At 42.0% G+C, this 15,111-nt stretch overlaps 1 protein-coding gene across 1 annotated transcript in view; it reads right to left on the reverse strand.

The window, feature by feature from the left end:
- The window catches only part of LOC102469392 (tyrosine-protein kinase Fer), a gene marked incomplete at its 3' end in the record, with an annotated part of 168,685 nt that overhangs the window by 11,862 nt on the left and 141,712 nt on the right, over window positions 1-15,111 (reverse strand). The window contains 1 exon segment of the mRNA XM_027770707.1: window positions 1,788-1,880. Coding sequence (XP_027626508.1) covers window positions 1,788-1,880 — 93 coding nt within the window.

Genomic DNA, 15,111 nt, shown 5'->3' on the forward strand with positions numbered 1-15,111 from the left:
TTCTCCTCCATTCTCCTCTTGGGATCTTGGGCACACACACACACATGCCCCTGGTGTGAGTTTAAACCACCGGGTCTGGGACCCGAACCACAATCAATTACATGTGAGTTCAAAGACAGCCATTACACTAACTGCTGGTCCCCAATTTAGCAAGTTTTTAAAATAAAACAATTATTTAAAGTAACTAAATTTTTCTTCTATGTTATCTTTACTAAGTACACTCCAATAAAAACTATATTCTATCAGAAGAAATTTTTCAATTGTGAATAAGTAGTCTTTAAATGGTTGTTCATCCTAAATTATCCTGGTTGATATATGAAATCTTCACATTCACAGTAAGACCTAGACCTCAGTGACCTGAGTATTTAAAGAAAAAGTCTCCTTCCCCAAATAAACAGTATATCCAATGCCTTACAGAAAAAGCTCCGTGTATTTGTTCACAGAGTATCTTGCTTGGCAAATCTTGCTGTTACCAGGGTCAACTTAAAGCCTATGCACCATGGCGACATGCCAAACCCAAATTTCAATGATTAATCAGGGTTGGCAGATGGCGTAATAGTTACGTCACTAGACTCTCAAGTAGTCGATTACAGCTTGAGTCCTAGACCTGTTGGCTTAAAACTCACATGGGGCACATATGTGTGTGTGTGTGTGTGTGTGTGTGTGTGTGCCCCAAATCCCGAGAGGAGAATGAAGGGGAAGGGATTGTGAGGTGGCAGTCCCCCCTAGGGTGTGACTTCGCATTGTCTTTCTAGTGAGCACACATCCCCTCTAGCAAAAATCTCTCAGAAAAAAAATAAATAAATAAAAGAATAGGAACTCTATCTTTCAGGGAACAGCAGATGGAGGAATAGCTACATTCCTGGACCCCCATGTAGCTAACTGCAGTTGGAGTCCCAGACCTAGCAGCTTAAAGTTCACGCCAAGCATGTGTGCATACATGCCCAAAATCCTGAGAGGAGAATGGAAGAGAAGGGTTTGTGGCATGGCCATCCCCCCTGAGGGCATATTTTCTCACTTTCTGCCTGTCTCTATGGTGAGCACACATTCCCTCTAGCAAAAATCTATCTAAAAAAAAAAAGAAAAAGAAATCATGCCCATGATTAATCAATCTACCAAATCGACCTCAATTTTACAATCAAATGAACATAAAAAATATGAACACGTACTTAAATGTATTATTGTTTTGCTATAGGGTACATGAACTTGCTGAAAAGAAAAAGAGAGAAAGAGGGAAAGTGAGAAAGAGAAAGTGAGAAATCATTCCCCAGGGGGATCGCTACGCAGCAATCCCTCCTTTCCAATTTTTGTCTTGGGATTTGGGGCATGCATGTACAGCACCCAGAATTATTTTTCAAGCCACCAGGTCCTGGTCTCAAACTGTGGAATCAGCCATGTTGGATCCAGCACCTTAATCATCATGCCACCTGCTGGTCCTATAAGCATATATTTTAAAAATACATAAACAATAACCCCTATTCTAAAACATTTCACAAGAGAACAAATTGTTCATACTGCTACTGTTCATAAGGTCTCAATGTATATCAAATTTTTCCCATAATTATTTACATTAGTACAGGAAAATTTACAATTTTATTTCTGTCTTCCCTATAGCAATGTTTCATGGAGCTTTATTATATACACATAGGAACAGATTCATACAGAAGTTAAATTACGCTCTTAGTTTTCTATTTGTAAGTACAAACTTCCATATGGTATTCTTTGTTATATCAGAAAGCAGCTACACAATGACATTCTCAGTAGCACACAGAGTTAATCCTACTTACTGCTGAGGAGCCCAGTGCGGATTTCGGAGATCTAATTATTCCAGCAATTGAATGACGAATAGACTCAAATTTGGATAGCCTTTCCTTTCTTTCCTGGAAGGATCAAGAAATACACCTTCAGCAATAGCAAGCTTTCAATATATACACATTTATGTATTTAGGCATGCATGAACAGCTTACCCATCATGTCTCCAACTAAAGAAAAAACAAACTTCCTGAAATTAAGGAGCGCCAATAACCAAATACACATAACGTCCATAGCATTCTACTTTCCTGACCCCTCAGTAAATATCTTGATATGAGGAAAAAATAATGAAATAGAAATCCATATACAATTCATCTAAATGCAAAAAAAAAAAAAAGCAAAGGAAATTCAGAGAAGGCCGAGGATTAAATAACATGTGTAACAAAGAGACACAAGATAGAAGAAAGCATTCTAACAGAATACTGCAGATGGTACTCTAGTTGTGGGACATTATCAAGTAAAAAAAAATAATAGGGAAAAAAAAAAAAAAAAAAACAGAATTATGAGAACCACATTTGGAAAGCGAATTCCACTTAAGTACCTAGGAAGTTTCCCAAAGAATCACATGATGATGATCAGGATGGTGACAGAGGGCGGGAAGGTGGAGGGAGAGAGCAGGAGGCAGTGGCAGAACCACCCCCAGGCACACGGCCACTGCTGTCTCTCACTGGCCATCGGTCTGAATGTTTGTCAAACCACAACGGAAGGAAACGGTTCCTTAAAATGTCAACTCTTTCCATCCATTTCCCGGCAATGAATGGCATAGGTAAAAAGATAGAAAAGGAAAAAAAGAGAGAAGCAGGCGGTAAGCAGGAGAGCAAAGGCAATCCTGTGTGAGGCTGTAACAGAAGACCTGGTCAGTGTCCAGTAATGACCACGTTCAACTGTTAATCAGCAGCAGACAAAAGGACAAAAGAGCCTATTGTCTGTCCATGTTTCCATATGTCTTCCATGAGCCCTAGTGTTCCATTTTGTGGAAAACAACTGAAGCAGGGTATAAATAACATCTTTTGTCTCTTGTCTCTAGCACCTCCTCTGGAAGGCCTCCGTTAATAGCAAAGGCAGACATTCTTGGTCACCTGCTCCTTATAAACACAGCAGTTTCTGAAATATAAATTCAACTGTTACCTCTGCACTTGGTATTCTATGGCCACAGGGCTAATAGTTGTGATTATTCTGCAAACGTATGCATGGGGATCATTTCACATACCTTAAAATAACCCAACAGAGCAGAGGGTTCCAATGTCTTTCCTTATCGTCACCATCACATTACCAACACATTTTTGATCCTATGTAAATCACTACCTATCATGTATAAAATAGAAAAAATATAAACCTTCCTCAGAGGGTACCTTCAATTACTACAAATAATTAAAAGTTAGTGCTTTTAATTAACTTTGAAATCATGTACATATTAAATATAATTTTTCTTTTTAAGTTTGGTTTTTGCCATAGGGGAAAATATACTCACAGGAGAGAGACAAACAGAGACAGAGATAGGGAAAGTGAGAAATTACCACCTGGCAATATTCTCTCCTCCATTCTGCTCTTGAGATTTTAGGCATTCACACACACTTGCCCGGCGTGTTTTTCAAGCCACCACTTTCAGGGCTCGAACCGTGGTTGGCCATGTGGGAGTCTAGTGCCTTGAGCACCACACCACCTCCTGGCTCCCCAAAATAATTTACTTTTAAAAAACATATTTTTATCATAGTATAAGTAATCATCACCTTAGGACTATAAGCATAAATTCTATAGCTTTATTTATTTACTTATTTATTTTAAGTTTTGCTATAGGGCAAGTGTGTGTACCAGAGAGAGACAGAAACAGAGAGAAGGAAAGTGAGAAAGCAAGACATCCACCAGGTCTGGGACTTGAACCGTGGTTGGCCATGTGGGAATCCATGGTCTCAACCACCAGGCCACCTGACAGCCCTACTATATCCTTAGTTTTAACTATAGCTCCAGTTTTACTCTGTAATAAAAATCAGAGTAACGGAGTCACAAGAAGAACTGAAGGAAAGACAGCCCTGAAGCACTGAAGGAGTATAATGGCCTTTCTTTTTACATCATGCCCATCCTCAACTTGGGTGTTTCTGTGTTTTTTTTTCATCTATTTCTGGAACTTGGGAATTCCGACTCTGCATGGTTATAGAGGTGGCAGTCTTGCTGTTACTGCTGACAGAAAGCTGAGATGAAAATGTTAGCCTCACCTGTTTGGCCAATTTAAGCTTCACAAGAAAGCCTGAAGCACAACTATTGTAAACTGGGCTTCTCTTCTGAGTCAGCGCTCTTAAAATACTAGAGGTATGGTCCCAAAGTGGGATTACTATGAAGGCAAACTGAAAACTCCAGGGGAGATTGTGTAAAAGGAGGAGACTCAGGAGAGAGTTTAAGCTGAGAAAGCAGCACTGCAGTGCTAGAGGCCTCGGGGCAGACCCTCCGCTCCCAGTCAAGGGCGCCAACACGCCCGCCCATGGTCTTGGCTGGCCGGAAGGCTGGGGGAGGATCAGGGCGGACACCCTGATGATGCTCTTGTCTTTCTCTCTCTCTCTTCTTCTCTCTCATGAAAAGAAATATATACAATAGGTAAAGCTTTAAAAAAAAAAGAAAAGAAAGCAATTTTATTTGTATATGAAATAATAACATTCATTGAGATGGTAAAACTAACTCTCCTTGAGTTACACCTTGGGAATCAAATCCAAGAAATGGAAAGAGAACTCTTTCCTCCCAAACCCTTTGGTAAAATCAAAAGAAAACATCTTCCTAAGAAGGTTAACACTCCAATGACCTAAAGGATTAGAATTACTGGGACCAGCAGTTAGCGTAATTGCTATGTCGCTGGACTCCCAGGTAGTCGACCGCGGTTCATGTCCCAGACCCAGTGGCTTAAAACTCACGCCGGGCGCTTGTGCATGCGTGCCCAAGATCCCGAGAGGAGAATGGAGGAGAAGGGATTGCGGTGTGGCCATCCCCCCTGGGGGGTGATTTCTCGCTTTCTGTCTCTATGTCTCTGTCCGTCTGGCGAGCGCAAGTGCCCTATAGCAAAAACCTCTCATAAAAAAAAAAAAAATTACTTAATGAATAGGCCCAGCTACAGGGTAAAGAAGACTTTAAAACTTGCCTCCCTTATATAAAGTTACAGATATAATATATTGTCTGTCCAAAGGCAAACAAACAGTGACAACACCAATTCATTCTTTAAAGTTGATTTTCTCTTTTATGAGAGAATCAGGCACCTTCAACAAGATTTCTCCACGCCATGACCTGCCACCCCTGCACCTGCCAGCCAGCCAGCCAGCCAGCCAAGATCTAGGCCCTGTAATGAGTGACCAACAACTTTAATCAAAGAGCCTGTTACATTTCTCAAAGCAATGCTATTAAACGAGGCATGATAGAATAGATATTTGATGTCAGAGGGGGTAAAGGGTATAAATCTGGTCAATTCATTTAACTAGCCTGGCAGTCTGTTTGTACATCTATAAACAAAAGGCACTGGACTCATGAAATCTTCATCTCAAAAATTCTGTGACTGGGCTGGCCCCATAGTGCAGCGCTCAGGCGCTTCAAGGACAAAGCCAATCTCACATGGCTGACCAGGGTTTAAGTCCTAGCCCTGATGGCTTGAAAAACACACAGGACACCCAATGTGTGCATGTGTGCCCAGGTTCTCAACACACTGGGTAACTGGAGAGAAAAGGACTGCAGTATCACTGGGTCATGGTGTGTTGTGGTGGTGGTTGAGGGATGTTCTCTCTCTCCCCTTCTCACTCTTTTTTTTTAAAGTGTGTTTTGTTTTGTTTTGTTTTCCCATAGGGTGCATGTGCTTGTCAGAGACAGAGGGAAAGTAAGAAGTCACCCCCTAGGAGGAACGGCCACACCACAATCCTCTGGGATTTGGGGCATGTGCAAAAAATCAAGCCACCAGGTTTGGGACTCAAACCACGATCAGTCACGTGGGAGTCCAGCGCAGTAACCACTACACCGCCTGCTGGCCCCACCTCTCCCTCTTTCTACCTCTCCTGCATGTACACACCCTCTAGAGTAAGAAGATTCTGTAACTGTACAAGTCCCCACCGCGGGCACCGCACTGACCACTGATGGGAGCCCCAAACAAGGCTGGCAGCCACAGCTGCTCCCTTTGGAGTACTTAGCCACGTGTCTCCTGGGGGACCCTCAGAATGGGAACAACAGGAAGGGTGAACCACAGAGAGAGGCACACTGGAACACTTTTTTAGCTCTTAATGGCTCATTAAAACCACCACCAAATATTATTTCTCACAGAGTTCTGTAAATAAACCCAACCTAATAACATTCTTGGAAAGCACAATGAAAGTGATTATTTGGCCCTGCAGGAACAGTCAGATATTTATTCAAATCAGGAGGCAATAAGAAACAAGAAAAAGATAATATTCACGCTCAAACTCCAGGCTGAGTGCCAGATATCTCAGGGACTTCTTATGCAAAGCAGCCATGAAATTCGGAGGGATTTTGTGAGAAGTAACTACAGGGAAATTATAACCCCAGAGAAGAATGTCTTGTGAAAAATTTCTACGCTGTTGATGACTCCACAATGTAAATGAAATACTGTAAATATTGGTATGTCCATAAAAGAAATGCATTTATAAGTAAGCAAGTAATTTAATCTTTTGCAGATGCTGATTTGTTGAGGAGAATGAAAGATACATAGTTTCTATCTCCATCAGGATATACATTTTAACTATTAAAACTGTTCCTAAATGATTTATTTTAGCAACAGGGTCTGACTGAAGGCAAATCATTTTAGAAGTATTCACTGCCTCATAACCCAGTTTGTCATGCTGACTTTTTTCTTTGATGCTTGCATATTAAGAATATTTATTAAAAGAAAGACAGCCTCCTTGCTAAGTCAAGCATTTTCATATTCTTAAATAATGAAATTGGAAACCAAATGGGCAAAAGAAACACTTTAATGATTATTAAGAAATTGTTTTAAAATAACAATGCTAAGGAAAAAACTATATTCACAGAATACTGTCCTGTGAAATCCAGGTTGTAAAATGTCATAAATATTCTTCTTGCTTTCTTGAGTTTCTGTCTGCCTCTCTTAAAAATTGTGAGAGAAAGAGAGGAGGAGGAGGGAAAAAGGGAAATAGAGGCAGAAAGAGAGACAGACATTTTTGACACGGTCTTCCCATTGCACCCGTTTGTCCCAGGCTTCCAGCTACTGACAGCTAGGGTCACGGGCGAGCACCACTGTGCCTAGTCTGCGTAGGATGGTCCAGGACTTGAAACCAGGCCTCCCAAGTGGCCCCAGCCTGACACAGTGGCACCAAACTGCTTGCGCTATCATGGCTAGGCCTTGACTTCCTCTCTCTCTCTCTCTCTCTCTCTTTTAAGGAATTATTTATTTTGTTTTATTTATTATTATTTTTTTAATTTGACCAAAGAAAGACAGAGAGAGAAAGGGGAAGTGTGCTAACGAGTCGCCAGGTCCAGGTCCAGGACACAAACTGCAGTCTGCCCTTGGAGTCTAGCACCTTAAACACCATGCCATCTGCTAGCCCCAGCTCTCTCTCTCTTAAATAAGATGATAGCTCTGGGGATATAAGACCCAAGCAGAGGTTTTGCTTCTGGTATTTTTTTTTTCATTTCTTTTCTTCCTTTTTTTTGAGAGATTTTTGCTATAGGGCACGTATGCTTGCCAGAAAGAAAGAGAGAGACAGAGAGAAAGAAAGCAAGAAATCACCCCCCGGGTGGGTGGGGAGGATAACCATGGCACAATCCCGTCTCTTCCATTCTCCTCCTGGTGTTTTGGGCATGCACACATGAGTGCCTGGCATGAATTTTAAGTCACTGGGTCCAGAACTCGAACCACAGTCAACTATGTGGGAGTCCAGCAACATAACCATAAAGTCATCTGCTGGTCCCCAAGCAGAGGTTTTAATTGGCTCCTTTCCCATTCGCTATTAAACAATTCATAGTGCTTTTTTTCAGTCTGAGCAAAATGGCTAAAGATATCCTTCTTGGTATTTATGACTTTATCTTTAGAGCAGTTTCGGGTTGACAAGAACAACTGAGTGAAAGGTATGGGGATTCTTCATATGCACCCCCATCAGTGGTGTATCTGTTACAACTGATGAACCTACACCGACCTGTCGTTAGCACCAAGAGACCACAGTAAACATGAGGGCCTTCACTCTAGCGGTGGATGAACGTCTGAAGACACCTACCCACTGTTGCAAGGTCACGTACAGTACCTCTGAGCTCCTTAGCCATCCCTCCCTTCCACGATGCTTTTTCTATAAATCACATACAGCAGGATGCATGACAGCCAGCTGCCTTGAGAGCACCTCACTGACTCACTGATTTGTTGGGTCATCAGAAAACTCATGATGCGTTTTTGCACAGAAAAACGTCTCTTAACTTTTCCGGTAATCCAACAAGTGCTGACAGACTTTGCTCAGTTAATAGCTGTGAAAGTTTATCGAAAAATTATTAATTATTATAAATTAAAGTATTAGGACTAGCATACGGTATAATGGTTACATTGCTGGACTTCCACATAGTCAAATGCAGTTCAACCTCAGAGGTGGTGGCATAATACTCACACCAGGCACATGTGTGTGTCCGTGCCCAAAATCCCAAGAGGAAAATGGAGGAGAAGGGATTGTGCCATGGCCATCTCCCATGAAGGTTGATTTCTAGCTTTCTGTCTCTCTGTCTCTCTCTATCTCTCCAGAGAGCACATGCACCCTATAGCAAAATGCTCTCTAGGAGAAAAAAATTTTTAAAAAAATTAATTAATTAAAGTATTGAGGGCCAGCAGGTGGCGTGGTGGTTAGGGGCATTGGACTCCCACGTGGCCAACTGTGGTTTGAGTCCTGGACCTGGCGGTTTGCTTTCTCACTTTCTCTCTCTTTTACCCTGTCCCTCTCTGGTCAAATTAAAAATAAATAAAGTTAAATAAAATAATCCTTAAAAAATTAAAAAAAAAAAGACCAATGAATTCCTTTCCCTTTGGGAACCAGCAGTTAGCATAATGGCTATGTCGCTGGGCTCCCATGTAGTCGATGCGGTTTGCGTCCTGGACCCAGTGGCTTAGAACTCACGCCGGGCGCGTGTGCATGCATGCCCAAGATCCTGAGAGGAGAATGGAGGAGAAGGGATTGCAGCCTGACCATCCCCCCCTGGGGGGTGATTTCTCGCTTTCTGTCTCTATGTCTCTCTCTGTTTGGCGAGTGCACCCTATCGCAAAAACCTCTCCAAAATTAATTAATTAATTAATTAATTAAAGTATCAAGACTAACCTATAACTGAGATAGTGATTTTAAAGCAATTAAGAGACACAATAATAAAGTAGTAAATATACTTATTTAGTTGTTAAAAAAATTATGACTTTTATGCAAAAAAAGCATCACAACTTTTTTGACAATTTAATATAAGCTTAGACTAATAAAACATGAAATGAGGAGTAGACTATAAACACAGTGATGGTACTATTCCATTAGAAGCCCTGACAGCTAGTAATCCAGACCTCACCAGCTTCAGATACACCTTCACCAACTCTCCACCTTCCAAATTCTATTGCTCCGTTTTCCAAGCGATTTTGAGCGTGTCCAAAATAAGCTCTGCCACTGTCGATATTCTGCACACGCCTGTCCCATGGCAGCTCCCACACCCCCTCCCTCCTCTCTCTACTGCCTATTTTCCCCTCGTTTCTCTTCTCTCTGCCTTGCCATAATGAACGCCATAAATATTAGCTACTATAAATATTATTGGATCTCACCAAGGACAAGAACATCTGAGCTGCCTTTACTTCTTGACTCTGACATAGTGCAGCTTTGAACATGCGTGTGCACGAACTTACTGAAATACCTGTTCTCAGGTCTTTTAGGTTCCTATCTAGGAACGGAACTGTAAGCCTATGCTTGCGTTTTTGATGAACGACCAAACTGTTTAACACAGTGCTGAGCCCTTTCATGTTTCCACCGGCAGTGAGCCGGGATTCCGATTTCCCCACGTCCTCGCCCACGCACATTTTCTGCTTTTCTGATTATAGCCATCCGCGTGGCTGTGAGTGCTGCGTGCGGTCATTGCATAAGGGTATTTGCAATGGACGGTAAGTTCAAAGTGGACGGGTTGTTCTCTGAGCACCGTCCTCTGGCCTCCCTTGTTTCTGGAGACAAGGCAGCTGCGCCTCATATTACTATTCACCTAAAGCATGTGTTTTCTTTTCCTGTACATTCTAATAATCATCTAGATGTAAATAAATGTAATTTTTTAAAATTGGGACCAGCAGTTGGCGTAATAGCTGTGTCGCTGGACTCCCATGTAGTCAACAGTGGTTCGAGTCCCAGACTTGGTGGTTTAAACTCACTGAGCACATGTGCGTGCGTGCCCAAGATCCCAAGAGGAGAATGGAGGAGAAGAGGTTGTGGCGTGGCCATCTTCCCTGAGGGGGTGATTTCTCACTTTCTGTCTCTCTGTCTCTCTCTTTCTGGCAAGCGCACACACTGTATAGCGCATGCGCCCTATAGCAAAAACCTCCTAAAAAAAAGAAAAAGAAAAACTGTGCCACTGCCTGGCCCCTCTTTTATATTTTTCACTCCTTTTTCCTTTTGTTCCAATTTGGATGCTTCCTATCAACCTGTCTTCAATGTTGCTGATCCTTTTACCTCTATGTCCAGTCTACCTACCAACCAATCCAGCAAATGAATTTTTCAGCTCTGAAATTATAGTTTTCGCTTCTGGCACTGGCATGTTTCACAGCATCCCCGTTTCCACTACATTCCCCATTTTCATACACACTGGCCATCTTTTCCACTGGCCATCAGCATACTTGAAATAGCAAGAGTAAGGACACCACAGATAATTCCAACATCTTGGTCATCCCAAGTCTCTTCATTTTCTTGGCTAGAGGTCATTTCTTCCTTCTCAGTGTGTCATATAATCTTTTATTGTGTGCCAATAGTTTGTATTCCAGAGCATAGAGTCTGAGTTCTATGATATTTACCTCAAGGAAGGGGCAAGGCCACTCTTCTTCTGACAGAGTGCTAGAGTTGGAGCTATAGTTAGTAAGTTGGGCCTGGCCTTGGCTGCAGTTTCAGCTTGAAGCAGTTACCGCTGGCTTTCATTTCCCTTCATCCCAGAATGACTCTGAGTGCTGGTGACATTCCAGCATCCTGCCTAAGTTTCAGGAATGGTAGAAGACCTTCAGCACTGCAGTCTCTTTTGAGGATGGGCAGGGAGTTCTCTTTGTTCTCACGCCGACTTTACATAACTTAAGAAGACAACTTTTGCGCCAGCCCTGTGGCCTAACGATTAAGGGAGCCAGATCCCATATGGACAACTGCAGTTGGATTTCCAGCCCCGGAAGCTTAAAGAACATGCTTGGCATTTGTACATGCATATCCAGAAATTCAGACAGGATGGAGAAAATGAGTAGAAGAGACTGCAGCATAACTGCATCCCATTGCAGGGGTGAGAAGTGCTTTCTCCGACTCTTCCTCTCCATTTCTCTGTTGAGAAACATTCTCCAGCAGTTAAAAAAAAGAAGACGACTTTCAGTCTCAATAACTACCCCCTACTGGAGAACCACTATCCCATACTCTGCGAAGACCCAGAATCCCCTGCAGAGAGTCATTCTGGGAGGGAGTTATTACACCATTTTATCGGTGGAAGGCTGAAGTGCTCAGTTCTCTGGCCTAACCCCTCTCCCTCGTTCTCCCCACTCCCCACACACAACCATACAAGTTTTTGGGTGCAGAAAAGGTTTCATTTGGAATAGCTATCTCAAGTCTTCTTTTCTGACCTCCTGCTTCACTCAGCAAAAACACTTGTGTAAGAACTGGTTGACAGATGCTGTCTACTGCGTGGGCAGGGGCTCCTCATGTCCACCGTCCATCACACCAGCCTGCACCAGTTTTCACGAGTTTCCTAAAATGTACTGGAGTTCATCCGTTCATACATTTCCACGAAGGATGGAAGTAGTCATAGGTCTAAATTTTCTAGGAAAGACCTGTCACTTTTTACACTTTGGTTCATTTAGATTTCTTCCTATTCTTATCGCTGATGAGTTTTTTAAAATGTATTATTTTGTAGTTTTTCTGCCTTATTTTAATGACTAAGTAGGAATGATGGGCTCTTGTGACTCTCCATACCCAAAGCTGGATGCAGAATTCTGAAGCATTTCATTAAGTAACCTAGCCATCATCATTTTTACATTTACAACCAATAAAATACAAAGACACAGCTGAAAAGTATTCAGTAAGCTGAAGAAAAAAAACCACTAACTTATCAAAAGTTACAGATAGAATGTTGACTTCCTTTTTCTACAGGATTTAATTACCAACCAATTAAAGCCTACATTCCTTATTTAAAAGATTCAAGGACAGGGACCAGCAGATGGCTTAGCAGTTATGTCGCTAGACTCCCACATAGTGGACTGTGGTTTTGGGTTCCGGACTCTGTGGCTTGAAACTCATGCCAGACGCATGTGCATGCATGCCCAGGATCCCAAGGGGAGAATGGAGGAGAAGGGACTGCAGCATGGCCATCTCCCCTGCGGAGTGATTTCTCACTTTCTGCCTGTCTCTGTCTATCCCACGCGTGCACACGCCCTGTAGCAAAAACCTCTCTCAATAAAGAAAAAAAAAAAGGTTCAAGGACAGACATCTTGAAAGTCCTGATTTCTATCATTATGTTTGCTTCGTTTTTCTTTGTTGACTACTTCTTTTGGGGATAGGGAAGACCCATTTGACTGGTTTTGCAAAGGACCTCACAAGGACACTATAAAGAATACTAAGTATATATTTCATTTTTGTAAATGTTTTGAATTTCCAAGTTTATCTCAGAGTGTCCTGGGTGGTTTTACTGCTCAGTATTCTGGTACAGCACAAGCACCAAGGATCCTCTAATCTGTTCGGAGTTCCTTTTGTTACTAAAACCAGTAATTAGAAACATCTGGAGTTTGGGGAGCAGCAGTTAGTGTAATGGCTGTGTTGCTGGACTCCCATATAGTCTACTGTGTTTCGTGTCCCGGACCTGGTAGCTTAAAACTCATGCCAGGTGTGTGTGTGTGTGTGTGTGTGTGTGTGTGTGTGTGAGAGGAGAATGGAGGGGAAGGGACTGTGGTGTAGCCATCCACCCTGGGGGGGGGTGATTTCTCACTTTCTGTCTCTCTCTCTGTCTGGTGAGCGCACGTGACCTATAGCAAAACCTCTCCAAAAAAAAATCTGGAGTTTTAAGGTCTCTGTTAAGATTCTGGGACCAGCAGTTGGCGTTATGACTATGTCGCTGGACTCCCATGTAGTTGACCATGGTTCGAGTCCCAGACCTGGTGGCTTAAACTCACACCAGGCACGTGTGCATGCATGTCCAAGATCCTGAGAGTTGACTGGAGTAGAAGAGATTGCAGCATGGCCACCCCTCCTAAGAGGGTGATTTCTCGCTTTCTGTCTCTGTCTTTCTGGTGAGCACATGGGCCCTATAGCAAAAACCTCTAAAAAAATTATTTTAGTTATTAGAATAAATCAGAAGCTGCAGGACCAAAAAGGAAATCCTAAGACTTCGTAACAGGATAAAAATATAATTTTTTTTAAAAAGGCATGTGCTTATAATATTGAACTTCTATTTCCTACAAATAAAATCTAACCAGGAAATGCATTTTAGAAGGAAGTCAGTCTAAGTACTTGTGCCATCCTCAGCCGCTCTAAGAGATCCTCCTACACGATGGGACAGTGCTAACTCCCGCCTGAGAATGAAGGCAGTACACTAGAAGGTAGAGCTAAGAGATGAAAATAGCTTTATTCCCTCTGTAGTGCTCGTGGGCCTGCAGGTCGGCCGTGGCCGTGAGTCTCTGTTCTGCAGGATGGGATTTGTTAAAGTTGTCAAGAATAGGCCTATTTTAAGAGATACCAAGTGAAATTTAGAAGATGAGAGGGTAAAACAGACTATTATGCTCTGAAAAGCTTGGTGATCCAGGATAAAAATAAGTACAACACACCCAAATACAGGATGATAGTTCATGCAACTAACAGAGACAGCATTTGTCAGGTTGCTTATGCCCGTGTAGGAGGGGGTATGATAGTCTGTATAGCTCACATACACAAACTACCAAAACATGGTGTGAAGGTTGGGCTGACAATTACACCGCAGCCTGCTGTACTGGCTTGCTGCTGGCCGGCAGGCCTCTCTATAGGTTTGGCATGGACAAGATCTATGAAGGCCAAGTGGAAGTGACCGGAGATGAGTACAACATAGCATCGATGATCAACCTGGTGTGGTGCCTTCACGAGCTATGTGGATGCAGGCTTTGCCAGAACCACCACTGGTAATAAAGTTTTGGGGGCCCGACGGGAGCGGTGGATGGGGGCTTATCTATCCCTCACAATACCAAACGATTTCCTGGTTATGATTCTGAAAGCAAGGAATCTAATGCAGAAGTCCATCGGAAGCACATCACGGGCCAGAACGTTGCAGACTACATGCGTTACCTAATGGAAGAAGATGAAGACGCTTACAAGAAACAGGTCTCTCAGTATACGAAGAACAATGTACTCGTGACATGATGGAGGAGATGTAGAAGAAAGCTCACACTGCTGTACAAGAGAACCCAGTCTATGAAAAGAAGCCCCAGGAAGAAGTTAAAAAGAAGAGGTGGAATCATCCCAAAATGTCCCTTGCACAGAAGAAATATCAGGTAGCCCAGAAGAAGGCAAGCCTCCTCAGAGCTCTGAAGCGGGCTGCTGAGAGCTAGACCAAACAATTTTCCATGACTTTATTCAAGATAAAGACAATAAACTTAACAACAAAGCAGAAAAAAAAAAAAAGAAGGAAAAGAAAACAGTCAAATTCTTGATGTCATGGTTTGAACTTCTAGATAGACTCAGTTACTTGGATGAATAAACTTTCTTGCTTTAACTGATCTGACTGGGTTATATATAGAACTAATGCAGTAGGCTTTCCAGAAATATCCATCAGTAATAAAAGATTTCCAATGAGTAATTTCAATTTTCACTAACAAAATAATATACATAATCATAAAAGTGTAAAAAATACATCTTTATGTTTTAGACATAAGCTTATTTTTAATAAGAAATTAATTCTTTAAATGCTGAAATATATTAATGTAGATATGAAATTAGTTGAAAGAGAAACACTAATTATGTTGTGATAATTACTCTTATTTCCATTAACTTAACAGTTTCAGTATATGACATATAAAACTACTTCTCAACAAGTGTGGGAAAATTCCAATTTAGATAGTTATTAGATGATGTCATGTTATACCATAAAAGTTTCAGTAGGCCCATAGAT

Source organism: Tupaia chinensis, unplaced genomic scaffold (assembly GCF_000334495.1).
Source record: "Tupaia chinensis unplaced genomic scaffold, TupChi_1.0 Scaffold000155_1, whole genome shotgun sequence".
Lineage (NCBI taxonomy): Eukaryota > Metazoa > Chordata > Mammalia > Scandentia > Tupaiidae > Tupaia > Tupaia belangeri.